Source organism: Taudactylus pleione, unplaced genomic scaffold (genome assembly GCF_031769625.1).
Source record: "Taudactylus pleione unplaced genomic scaffold, aTauple2 ptg001117l, whole genome shotgun sequence".
Classification (NCBI taxonomy): Eukaryota; Metazoa; Chordata; class Amphibia; order Anura; family Myobatrachidae; genus Taudactylus; species Taudactylus pleione.
Genome location: NW_028285518.1, coordinates 568666 through 582521, shown reverse-complemented (window position 1 = coordinate 582521; position 13856 = coordinate 568666). Strand labels below are relative to the sequence as shown.

At 47.1% G+C, this 13856-nt stretch overlaps 1 protein-coding gene across 1 annotated transcript in view; it reads right to left on the bottom strand.

The window, feature by feature from the left end:
- Nucleotides 1–13856, bottom strand: part of LOC148453685 (calpain-8-like) — a 79325-nt gene that overhangs the window by 17409 nt on the left and 48060 nt on the right. The window contains exons 8-12 of the mRNA XM_088461862.1: nt 12623–12697; nt 10451–10608; nt 5962–6137; nt 4651–4662; nt 2477–2682 (exon numbers count right to left, since the gene is read on the bottom strand). Of these exons, the coding sequence (XP_088317988.1) occupies nt 2477–2682; nt 4651–4662; nt 5962–6137; nt 10451–10608; nt 12623–12697 (627 nt within the window). The remainder of the gene's footprint in view (nt 1–2476; nt 2683–4650; nt 4663–5961; nt 6138–10450; nt 10609–12622; nt 12698–13856) is intronic.

Sequence of the window (13856 nt, the reverse complement as noted above, 5' to 3'; positions counted from 1 at the left end):
GCATCATGTATCAGTTCCAGCAGAGCATTCACAAGCAGCTAATCACAATCAGCTCACTAATGCTGGGGACCATCATTATCACCTCCAGTATCTGTACCCGTCCCTGACTACCTGCAGATGATACCAGTCTGCACCAGTCTATACGTGCCCACAATTGTGTGAATTCGCGATAACTGTATCTGCCTGACATGAGAAGGTGACAGTATCGGGCATAGCTGCATGGACGCAAATGCGCACACTGGGAGTGATTCATTAGTGGAGGGAAATGAAAAGCTGGATGCAGGCGTATAATACCCCCTGCTGCACATGCCATCCCAGCACTACGACCAAGGTCACAGGCTGGCATAATCATTGCAACCATCGGTCGCGATGGTGGATGGAGCCAGCCAGCTGAGTAAGCCTCACCTTACTCCGGTTGGCCGGCCACTCCCTTAAAATGGAGACGACACGCCCTAGTTTCCGGGAACGCCGTCCGTCCCCACCCCTGCACTGTAAATGCCTCTGCCTGTCAATCAGGCAAAGGCATACGGGAGCCTGCGTGCGATAACATTTGCAGAATGGGTCCTGCGCATGTGCAGATTCCTGATAATCGTGAATCTGCGCTCAGCATTGCACATACATGCAGTGCTACGTCAGGCCCGTTGTTTAGGATGAACGCAGTGCAAATTCACACAAGGTACGTCACCCGGCAGGGGCAAACGCAGGATTCTCAGGGAGGGGTTTTCAATATATATGTCTACACACACACACACACACACATATATATATCAGTAGGTGTGCGCGACAGAGGCCCCCAGTAGTAGTCCTCCCTATGTAGTGCCCCTTATATAGTGCCCCCAGTAGTAGTCCCGTCCCTATGCAGTGCCCCTTATATACTGCCACCAGTAGTCCTCCCCCTATGTAGTGCCCCTTATGTATTGCCCCCAGTAGTAGTCCTCCCTATGTAGTGCCACTTAAATAATGACCCCAGTAGTAGACCCACCTATGCAGTGCCTTATGTGGTGGTCCCCCCTATGCAGTGCCCCCAGTAGTGCCACTTATATTGTGCCCCCAGTAGTAGTCCCCCCTATGCAGTGCCCCTTATTTAGTGCCCCCAGTAGTGCCCATTAGATAGTACCCCCCCAGCAGTGCCAGTGCCCCCAGTAGTGCCTCCCCCCAGCAGTGCCAGTGCCCCCAGCAGTGACCCGCAGCAGTGACAGTGCCTCCACTAGTGGTCCCCCCTTGAAGTGCCCCCAATATAGTGCCCTCCAGTAGTGCCTCTCCCAGCAGTGCCCCCTACATATAAGACGCAAAATACACACACACAAAAAAAAACACTTACCTGTATCCCCGCTCCTGTGCCCGCCTCCGTCCGTGAGCCGGAAGGTGCAGCCCGGCTCCGGCAATGCTTCCCTCTGTCTAGCTCCCTCTGGGAGGGTTGTGTGCATGGCGCACAGCCCGTCCACTGCCGATTCAGCTGCCAGCACTTCCGCGTCAGGTGGTATGAAAGCCACCTGACGCGGAAGCGCTGACATCTGAACTGGCAGTGGCCTGGCCGGGCAGCGCCGGGCAGCCGATCGTGGGTGGCCCGGGGATGGTGCAGAGATGGAGACAAGGCTGTCTCCATCACTGAATAAAAAAAAATATTGGTTGGTCAGGGGAAGGGGGGGGGGGTTTCTGGGTACTTAGAAACCCCCCCTCCGTGCGCTAGTGCCCGGCACAGCCCTCTCTCTGCGTCAGCCCCTACGTACTGTAGCTGCTCCCTGAATGACTGTCAGTCAGAAACTGATCCCCTTAGAGACCCTGATGCAAACGGTGTGGATTGATAGGTCTTCAATAAACAAGAAGACAGTCAATATGTTAACAGGGACATTAGGTCAACAGGTAATTGGTTGACAGTGACAGGTTCGACAGGGCTAAAAGGTCGACAGAGTTAAAAATTCGACATTCAAATGGTCGACACAAAAAATGTCAACTTTTATTTGTTGCTTTCGCCTAGTCATAACCCCAAGCCTAAGCCTAAAAATAACAGAAAAATCATTAAAAACCATGTGTTAACCTTTTTTTGTGTGTCGATCATCTGAGTGCCGACCTTTTAATCTTGTCAACCTATTAACCTTGTAGTCCTAAATCACTATCGACTAATTACCTGTCGAACTAATGTCCCTGTTGGCCTATTGACCCTGTTGACATACTGTTGTTGACCTATTGATTGCCTACCTTTCTATTGTAGACCTATTATCCGGATACCGGTGCACACATATGATCTGTAACATATCTCTAGTTCTGTATGTTGGATGCAGATCTCTCTCGTTGTACAGTAGGTGGAGAAGTGTCCTAGACCACCTGGGAAGTGAGAAGTGTCCTAGACACCCTTGGTCCTAACTCAGCCCCCAGTTCTAGCCCATGCTCCCAGGTGACAGCTGATATATGGGTGTAAGGAAAGCTAGTGATTGGTTGGTTACTTCCGCTCACAGTAAACGCTTCTTCCACTTACAGAGCTGAAACGTTTTTCTCTGTGAAGATTCGAAGGCAAAAACCGGCTTCTTCGTTGGGATTGTAGGTTGTTGTGACAATCAAGTATTTCCCGACAGGAAGCTGGAACCGGTCTGACACCCCCCGGTACTTTCTGTACACGTCTACGCGAGCAACCTCTTTATTTTTCTTGAAGAAATCCTTCCCCACCGGGAACTCTGAGAAAGTCTGACACAGATATGTAAATACAAAGCTTAGTTATACAGTTTAAACAACCGCTACTTGTTCTTATTGTATATCTACCGTATTTGTGATTTTCTGCACCGTTTAAAGAAGCTACATTTTGGACCTGTCCTTCCATAATACAGTGCATAACCCATATCTAAATGGTGGGGGTCCCTCGTCTGTCTCCTCCATGTTTTAGAGCTTAGGGAACCAATAAAGTTTTCTTGAGCCTTTAAAGTTTGTCAGCTGTAATGTATGTCTTATGTGCAGGGTTACCCATGGTGCATAGTGTTGGGCCTTTATGTATCATTCTACCATCATCTCACTGATGTAAACGCCCAAGCGCTGTAATTATTGGCAATGACTGAATCCATTTCTGGCCACATAAAGATGCATTAGGAATTGTATAACACTTGTAGATCTAGACCCAACAGTATACACCAGTGAGGCCAACTTTCCACATTGTGTCCCGTATTGTAGACCAGTCTCTAAAGGTGTCGTCCAGCCTTAAAATAATTGTTGCCAGGGAAGAACAATGGACATGTCCTTTATTTAAGGCTAAATTTACTAGCGCATAAAATACACAATTAATGTGGTGACTTCCAGTGATCTGGTTATAATGGGGGGTTATAACTCTACGTTGTAAATGTACTAAGACATTGGCAATATTAGTACATGTACCCTCAAGGGAAATACAACAGAACCAACTAAGTAGTTAGGAATGATTATGATACACACATACAGATGGACCATGATTGTTTAGGACCCGGGGCCTGATTCAAAGCCGCTCGCTAGATGTGTATGCAAATTGTGTAGGCACTGCTATCGCACAGCAATGCATTAGCACGCCCAGTATTTCTTAGTGCGCAATCACATAGTGTATGCAGACACCCACCAGCCTGTTTTAAAACCCCCACTTGTGCACGTCATGTCCAGGAAGTGTATGCAACCATCGGTACATCGGGTAACATCGGATGCAATCGCAGCGCTTGAGGTTGACCATACCCTGCCGCGAGCACTTCAGTGTAAAAACAAGCCAGGTGACGTGTACTATGATGCTGTCCTATAATTATGCACGCCTCTAACACGCCGTTGAGATGCTCAGGCCATACTTCACTACCCTCACGATTCGGCCGAGAGCCTCCCGAAAATCGGGCCTCCCAGGAAGGCAGGCAAGTTTCCAGACCTCCGGCGACGTGTCCGCACCCCCGCAGTTGTAAGTATATAGAGCCCGGCAGCTGGGGAACTGGTGATGCGATTCGCGCTGAATCGCGTCATCGTTGCTCCGCCCCCTGCTCCACAATGCCATTAATATCGGCATTGTGGAGAGGGGGCAGAGCAACTCTGACGCGATCGCGCTGTCACGCCCCATGCTCCGCCCCCAATGATGAGCCACTGCCGGGTTCCACCCCCTTTGACCGTGCCACGCCCCCCTGCTGTGTAAGCCCGACAGCTCACTCCCGGAAGGAGGGAGCTAAATGTCGGCAAGTCTGGCTCAGGCACGTCTGCGTTTGCACCTCCACTCCCCCGTTCTTAATGGCCAGCCCCTGTTACCAGCTACAAACGGCTTCTCCTGACACTCACTCTGCTGGGCTGTCTATGCGCAGCGAGCGAACGCATTGTGAACTTTCACTAATGTATGCACATGCGCACTGCGATACACACACATGCGCACAATGCATACCATCGGCAGCAGCGAGCGTTTGCATCTTAGCGAGCGGGTCTGAATCAGGCCCTGATGTCACAATCTGGTGTAAGCGACCATCGATCCAAGCAACCTCGCCCCCAACATTCTATGTCAGTGCTAAGGGTCAGCGGGAACATCGCCATGAGACTGGCACTAACTCGCGAATTTAGTTATAAACAATCGTGCTCCATCTGTACATACATAGGGAAAAAGAAGGAATGAGACAGAGAAAGTCCTGTATATTCCGGAGTGTAGAGGACACCAGGACAGCAGGAACATCATACCTCATTGGGGATCTGCAAAATAGGACAAGGAAGGAACTAAGTATCAGCCTCATAACAAATATTACATTTTATATACAGTGTGTGTTGTCAAATCAAGGGGGTACATCCAGAAGCCCTGTATGCATTTTGGAGGAATTTACTTATTTTTTAATACCAATCTATGTTTATGATACAAATAGTAATTTGGGATGCCCATGTTTCTTAGTTTATTAGACTGATTCTGAGTTCTACGCAAAGCCGAGGGCGGCCATGGAAGCCTGTTTCACTACCTTACGCTAATGTGAGAATCTGTAGTGCTAATGCGGGGGTTCATGCATCTGCAAGTGGAAACCCGTGTTGCCCACTGGTTTGACGCTGGCTGCCGCAACTGTCATCATTGGCATAAGCTCTTGCACAGGCCCCATGCTAGGTGCGAGAGATCCGTCAGAAACAGGCTGTCCTCCCCTTTATGCATGAATCACAGAGAGCTTTAGATACACGCCAATGGTGACGTGCAATCGCATTGTCACCGCCCAGTTGCTAACCTAAAACGCCCTATTACATGGAAAAGACGGATCCGACCGAGTTCCAATCGACTCTGAACAGGATGGACATATGCAAAAATGCAAAAATTTGCATCTACGCATGCGCTGTTTTGCAAAAATTCGCCATCTGCGTCCGTAATCAGAGATCTGACCAACACAGAATCAGCCCCACTGTGTAGCAGTATACATCTAATATTAATTGTAAAACAAAAACTTTTCATATTAGCTCAACTATACACAGTTCTGTCTGATACCTATACATTGATAAAATTGTACTTGGTTGATTAATGATGAAATTGGGTTTGTCATGATGCTCGCCATAAAAGACCTGGTACGTGTCAGTATTTGTATAAGCTTGTACTGTATGTAAGTTCTAGATCATATGTATTTTCTGCTTTTGTTAGATAATTGTTTTTGTCGTATGCTATATGTCATCTGTATTCATTGGTTTTATATTCTGTAAGATTGTACTTATTTCATTTGTTAAATCTCAATTTAATAAGTTGATGCTCTTATTACTCTAAATAGTTATGTAGTCTGTTTAGAAGAGAGAGATTGCTTGGTTGTGTTAACCCTTTACATGATGGGGTGTGACATGTTAACTCTTTTATCTATCAGAATGCACAGTGTGAGCAATTGGGTAATTACATCGCAGGCTATTATCGGCCTTCTACAGTAGATGGGGACGAGCGGCTTCCTGACAAATTAAGGTGGTCGATCACCTGACAGATTGGGATCAGGAGGGACTGATACCTGTTGAACCAATCCAATAGAACCTGACACTAACCTTATATATATAGTAACCAATCATAAATAAATCCTCTCCTTGGGGTTTCTTCCTCCTGCGCTCTTTCTGCATCAGACTCACGACAACCGCACAGCGCGGTGCGCCTGCGCTTCCTTTGTGGTCATCATCTGCGTCCTCCAGGGTGATGCGGAACTGGGGGTTGGTCCAAAACGTTGCTATTTGTGAAAGACGAGTATTAATAGGAGAAGAGGAAATGACAATTATAAGAGTGATTAATGGTATAGTTATGGTATAGTTATAATTCACCAGTGTTGCTAATATATTGTATTTATTACCAGTTATTTAATATACTGTATGTATAAATAAAAATATATCATAAATAATACCAGGAGATTAGTTAATATTGTTGATTGCACTTGTCCTCTCTTAACAAGAACGTCCGTTTCAGTGGTCTGTGGACCTCATTCAGAGCCGCTCGTAAGCGGCCGCTCATTCGTTCCGAGCGATGTTCGCACATCTGCGCATGCGTATGGGTTTTAGTACGCATGTGCGAACCAGTCAGTGCGGCCGAAAATCGTGTGCTCGCAAAATAGCGAATGGCTACTAATTTGAGTGACAGGATGAGGCGTTTGTGGGTGGTAACAGGGGAAGGTGCTTGAAAATGGGGTGTGGAAATCAGAACGCAGGCGTGCCAAAAGGTCAAAACGGGCGTTTAATGGGTGTGCATAATTAACAAAGCAGCGTCATCGACCACGTCAGTTGGGTGTCTTTTAGCGAGAACTGCTCGCATGATTGCGATAGAAAAAACCAACCACAAGAATAGCGAGCAGTTCATACGCCGTTCGATGTACTCGATTAATCTCATAAATAGCGGACATGACGTATAATGCGAGCGGCCAGGGGGGCGTTTTTTCAAAATAACGACCGCATGTTTTGTTCGCTCGTTCAGACATAGAGGCGCCAACAGACCGCAAAGAGCGAACGGTCAATTTAAATATCCAGCCCCTTTTTCTGAACAAGCGAGCGCAAATAGCGTTCGGCTCTGAATCAGACCCTGTGTTCCCATTAACAGGGTGGGTCTGTCCATCAGCCAAATAATTCTCATGTTGGCTTCCTGCATCGAGGTCTCTTGGCCTCACAAGATGTACTAAGTGGAGAGTGGAGAGAGATAAAATACCAACCAACCAGCTCCTAACTGTCATTTTTCAAACCCAGCCTGTAAAGTGACAGTTAGGAGCTGATTTGTTGGGACTTTGGGCCTGATTCAGACCCGCTCGCAAGCACATTGCGCTCGCAAGCGGGTCGATGGTGGCCCAGTGCGCAGAAGCGCGGCGTGCGCCAGCAGTGCGCGAACCCAGTAGCGAGTGAGACCATCACTCGCTCCGGAGCTTGCAGCAAAACGGGGCGGCTGTCGATGTTGATCGACAGCCGCTCCGTTTTGTAGGCGGGTAGGGGGGGTGGCTGAACAAACGGAGGCGTTCCCGAAGGAACACCTGCCATTTGTGGGCGGCTCTACTGACATCACTCGTGATGTCAGTACTAGTAGTAGACTTCCGGCTCTATTAGAGCGGGAAGCCCACTTGGCATTGCCAGTGCTGAGACCCTCCCTTAGGGTCTCCTAGCAATGTCGATGGTCGCGATAATCAGTGGGTGGGCACCCACAGCTTAGTGAGCGGACAAGAAAAAATAAATAAATAAATCCTCCCCGTCCTGAATCAGAGCGTGCGCTCGCAAAAAGCGAGCGGCTCTGAATCAGGCCCTTTGATTGCTTGATCTGTAAGCAATACCTCATATACTGTAGGTAGAATTGCACAGATATGATTGTACTGACCTGATGAGATTGGACTGCAATGGAAACTACATTATCTGCACATATTACTGTGTTACTGTGAGGTCGGCTGAGGACCTTACATGAGTGTGGTGAAGTTTATTGGCAAACCTGTAATTTATCCTGCTGGATCAATTCAAATCTCATCTGATACAATGTGGTTGGCTTTACAATGACTGGTCAGTGTGGTTAAAATGACCCAAAGACCAAGCCATATTTTTATGCTGAAATAGTTTATGCCGGGTGCTGTTATTAATATGAATAATCTAATTTATTACACAGTGAAGTAATTGTTCGGGAGGACATATATCTTGATGCAGACTCCTAGTAGGTAAATGTACTAAGAATGGTGTTTGGTCGAGATTGCAATCTCAGGTGTGTTTGACCATTTTTTTCAACTAGCAAATTTACTAAAGGAAAACTAGGGCGATAAATCATGAAACGTTCTGCAAAACTTGGTTGAGAACACAGATAGAAATAAATGCTCCATCGGCCAAACTCGTAAGTACTTTTAATAGCCAGGGATACAACTCCGGAATTTACCAAGAATCGTGATTATAATGACGGGTGTAATTTTAGCAAACTCGCTCCTAAATAGAAGTTTTAAATAGACCCCCTCCTGAGCTGCGCGTCTGGCAGAAACGTACACACATCAGTGTGATCTGTGTATATTTCTGTCTCTAATTACTCTCTAAAAGGTTCATTAAAATAAAAAAAATACGTAGCCCCCCCCTTCGCCAAAGCATAACCAGCAACTCCTGAGCCAGTCCTGATTCTAAAAATACGGGGGGGGGGGTAAAATGACTAGGGTTCACCCATATTTTATGAACCAGCACTGGGCTCCCAGAGCCAGTCCTAGTTTTAAAAATAGGGGAAAAAATGTTGTGGGGTCTCCCCAATTTTAAAACCAGCACCGGACACAGCCAGGGGACCCTTTCACCGGGTCTCCCCAGCTAAAGCATTAACACCTCAAGCTGATCAACTCAAACCAGGAAACTCAGGGAGGTTGGTGTCCCCCGAATAAAGGGGTCCCCCCTCTCCTGAGCATCCCAGGCATACGCTGCAGCCCGGGGCTCTTCCTTGCACCCCTGGCCGGTGGGTGCAGGGGTAATAGTGTCAAAAAAAGATTTATACTATTGTTTTTTTACAGAGGAACTACAGGTGCCAGCGTGCCTGCCCTTTGGCACTTGTCCAGTAGGCTCCCCAGGACTTGGCAAAACAAAAAAAAACGTGTTACACGGATCAATTCAGACATGTAAAGATATATACCACATTACCACATATATCTCTACACCGGTAAATGACAGAGACTGGGATGTTTTTGTCATTCGCCTGGTCCACCAGCCAATCAGAGCCAGCTTTACAGTTAGCGGCCGCTGATTGGCTGTGACCCACGTGACTGTAGAGCGGCCTCTTATTGGCTGGCCAATTTGGCGAATAACAGAAAGCTGATGTTTTTTTTTCATTTACCGGAGTAGAGATATACAGTATGTGGTAACACATATAGCTCTACATGTCCGAAATGGTACAGGTAACTCATTATTGTGTTTTGTCAAGTTCCGGGGACCCTATGTCATTTAAAAAGAAAAAAAAAACATTAACCCTTTATTTATTTTTTATCCCCACACAAGCAGCCTGCACGTATCTCACTGATAAGTGCAGGCTGCATGTTTGGGTGAGTTTGGCAGCAGTCAGAACTCGGGGATAAACTCGTTCACATGACACATACACAATCGAAAAACTTGATTCAGCTGGAAAAAGTCACCCGAGCTTCAGCGATGCTGTGAGAGTTTAAACTCGGACCAAACACCGGGCCTGATTCAGACCCGCTCGCAAGCGCTATGCGTTCGCAAGCGGGTCAATGGTAGCCCAGTGCGCATGCGCATGACGGAGCCGGCTCCATCATGCGCATGCGCGAGACCCTGATAGCGACGGGCAAACCGTCGCTCCGGGTCTCGTACCAAAGGGGGCGTACTGTCGATGTTGAGTGACAGCACGCCCCCTTTGGTGGGCGCACCGGGGGAGTGGCTGCCCAAACGGAGGCGTTCCCATGTGAACGCCTCCGTTTGGGGACGGCCCCACTGACATCACGAGTGATGTCAGTGGGAGAGATTTTGGCTCTGTGAGAGCCGAAATCTCTCTGGGGCTTGCGGCAATGAGGCTCTTGTGGTACACACAAGGGTCTCGTCGCAAGCCCCATGGTCGCGATGGTCAAGACCATCGCGTCCATCTTCCTGGCCGCTCGCTATAGCTGTGGGTGGTCACCCACAGCTATGCGAGCGGCCAAGAGGCCGTTCTAAAAAAAAAATAGCTCAGCCCTGATTCAGAGAGAGCGCTCTGTCAGAGCGTCCGGCTCTGAATCAGGGCCACCATTCTTAGTAAATTTACCCCTTAGACTTGGTCTCCTGACCACAGGTGATTAAGAATGTCTGGTCTGAGTAATATATTGCAAATTCCAGTGGCCAAAATATAATGAGAAATGGAAAATACAACTGGATCCTGAGCTTACTGGGCAGTGCACTCTAAGCCTGCTTTCCTGTGTCATATCCAAGGGCAAAGTGAATAAATAATTACTCAAATTTGGCATATCTAGAAAAAGTCGCAGGAGGAAAGGTATGAATTAAATTGTTAAAAGGAGGAAAACCCCTTCATGCGTTTATTAATAATAATAATAATAATGTTAGACAATGTCTCTCTTACGGTTGCCCTTGCACCCTCCTGCAGTGCATCCGGCTGCCCAATTCCCCTTAAATTCTGTTAGGCACCACCTGTGATTCTCATCATTGCAGACAGTGTCCAGGTTCAGGTGACAGATTTCCACTCGATAAAACTCATCTAGGAAGGAGGAAAATGGCAGCCTGCCGAGAGAAAAGAGGAAAATCAGGGAGCGATCAGTGCGCGACCTCAAGGTAAGAACCTCTATTTCTCTGCTCCCTGGTGCTGTTCTCTTGTTACTAGGTATATTCACGTCACTGTCACTATCCCCACAATCCCTCTAACGAGAGCTGAGAGATTACTGTCCTAAGCGGCCAAATCATTTAGGAGAATAGAAAACTGGACTTTATTAGGTAATAAGATTGATGAACGAGACCTCTCTGAGGAGCCAGGAGGGTTTATCCACAAATAGGGCCTGATTCTGAGTTAGACACAGCGGCAGGCTGGTGAGCATCTGTTGCTGCAGTCGTGTCTGCGACTTTATGCTAACGCTGCTGCAAGGCCCTTCCCTGGTGTACAGCTGTGCGTCCGCATGTGCAAGAACTGAGACGCCCACTTTGTGCGCTGAAATACCGCTTGGTGCTTCTTCGTGCAACTCTACGACCACAATCGGGACACATGCCCTGCGTGACATATGCACAGTACAAAAGATAAAATCACCCAACTACATGGACATAACGTGCTACATGGAATCATTGCCGTACAGTTTGTGTGGTTTTATTTGCAATCTGAATTGGAAACGTAATGACCAGCTCTCAGGGTTTTGCTGCTAGAGAGATTTGTATTCATCCTGATAATCTAATAATTTCTCCTTATTCACACGCAGCTCCCCCAGGGACCATTGGCCTCAAGCAGATTTGGGAATAGAGTAATACCTCTTTTCCACTAGAAATCCGGGTCCGACCTGGCTTTTCAGACATGGTTCCAACCCAGGTCCAACACCATTTACACAGCACCATCGATCTGGGTTATTCTCGGGTCAGCCCCGTTCACACTGAACCTGGGTCTGCCCTGCTAAACTTGTGAAGTTATAAAAAGTGGGAGGTTTCTGCTCCACAACCACCAATCTGCTCATTTAAGGCATGACCCAGGTCGGATAACCCAGGTTGCGCCGTTTACACTGCACCATTACCCAGGCCCATCCTGGGTCCAACCCTGGTAGCTACCTGGGTTGGATTGCAGGGTCACTTGACCCGGGTTATTTTTCAAGACCCGGGAATCCGACACTGGTACTAGGTGACTCAGTGTGATTCTGGTACTGGTCCAGTGTGAACAACTGGACCCAGGAAATGACCCAGGTCCAGTCGCTGGTGTAAAAGGGGTAAGACTCGGCTCCGACCCATGCTCACTCTGTGCTTAGTTTCCCGTGTTGAAGCCGGGTTTCGGGTGGAAAAAGGGGGGGGCAGATGTAAAATGTGCAGAGAAATTTAGATCTGAGAGGTGTGCATCCAAATTGACATCTAAATTGCAGTGTAAAAATAAAGCTGTCCAGCATTCGTGGGCTACATGCAAAAGCAGCCAGTATTTACCCTGCATTCAAAAAAGATGTATGTATCTGCACCCCTAGCAGTGCAACGTGGTTTGTCCAGGTACGTAGTTGCTTGCTCTGTCTTACTCTATTCCCAAAGCTGGATCAGGCCCCATGTCTAATGTCTGTGGTACAAGCCTGAACTCTGCCTGGCAGGGCCGGCTGTAGGGGTGTTCGACTTGTGCGGTCGCACCGGGGCGCAACCCATAAAGGGCACACCCATCCCCAACATCCCGATTTCAACAGTACTGTCCCGCTGTTCCACCCGTGAGCCGAAGTGGCCCACGGGTGGTGAATTTGGGAGATTGGGGACCCCCATCGCCGCAGCTGTGCAGCGGTGCCGGACCCTGGAGTCTGAATGGATGCTGCGCGCATGCGCGTGGCATCTATTCAGTGACGGGAGAGGGCAGGTGGAAGCCCAGCTAGTGAGGCTCCCCCCAGCCTGACGTTATTTGGAGGCGTGCCATGCGGGCACGCATCCAAATAATGCCAAATAGGAGGCATGGCCTATGGTAATCAGGCCATGCCCCCATTTTTGGTCGCACTCGGCTATCCCGCGCACGATGTGAGTGCCTGGGGCCGAGGAATTGGGGCAATGAGTTGCGTACAATCTAACAGTGTTTACTCACCATGTTTCTCCATCATCGCACTTGAAATTAAGCTCCGCTCTCACTTTTGGATCAACCTCACCCCATTCCGGGGCACTGCAAGTACAAGAAGGGAGGAATAATATTGTAGATTCTAGCATAATAATATTATAATGTAGTCAGATAGGTAAATAGATATTTGGGGTCATGTGTGTGGAGGTGTTGGCCAAACATGTCTGCCTGTGTCTCACCGGCAGATAACATTCGTTACAGTATTGTAACCCGCATTGGGTGCTGTTATTTATGTTAAACAGATAATACCCTGACCATATACATTACAGTATTGTAACCCGCATTGGGTGCTGTTATTTATGTTATACAGATAATACCCTGATCACATACATTACAGTATTGTAACTCGCATTGGGTGCTGTTATTTATGTTATACAGATAATACCCTGACCACATACATTACAGTATTGTAACCCGCATTGGGTGCTGTTATTTATCTTATACAGATAATACCCTGACCACATACATTACAGTATTGTAACCCGCATTGGGTGCTGTTATTTATGTTATACAGATAATAGCCTGACCACATACATTACAGTATTGTAACCCGCATTAGGTGCTGTTATTTATGTTATACAGATAATACCCTGACCACATACATTACAGTATTGTAACCCGCATTGGGTGCTGTTATTTATGTTATACAGATAATAACCTGACCACATACATTACAGTATTGTAACCCGCATTGGGTGCTGTTATTTATGTTATACAGATAATAACCTGACCACATACATTACAGTATTGTAACCCGCATTGGGTGCTGTTATTTATGTTATACAGATAATACCCTGACCACATACATTACAGTATTATAACCCGCATTAGGTGCTGTTATTTATGTTATACAGATAATGCCCTGACCACATACATTACAGTATTGTAACCCGCATTGGGTGCTGTTATTTATGTTATACAGATAATACCCTGACCACATACATTACAGTATTGTAACCCGCATTGGGTGCTGTTATTTATGTTATACAGATAATAACCTGACCACATACATTACAGTATTGTAACCCGCATTGGGTGCTGTTATTTATGTTATACAGATAATACCCTGACCACATACATTACAGTATTGTAACCCGCATTGGGTGCTGTTATTTATGTTATACAGATAATACCCTGATCACATACATTACAGTATTGTAACCCGCATTGGGTGCTGTTATTCATGTTATACAGATAATACCCT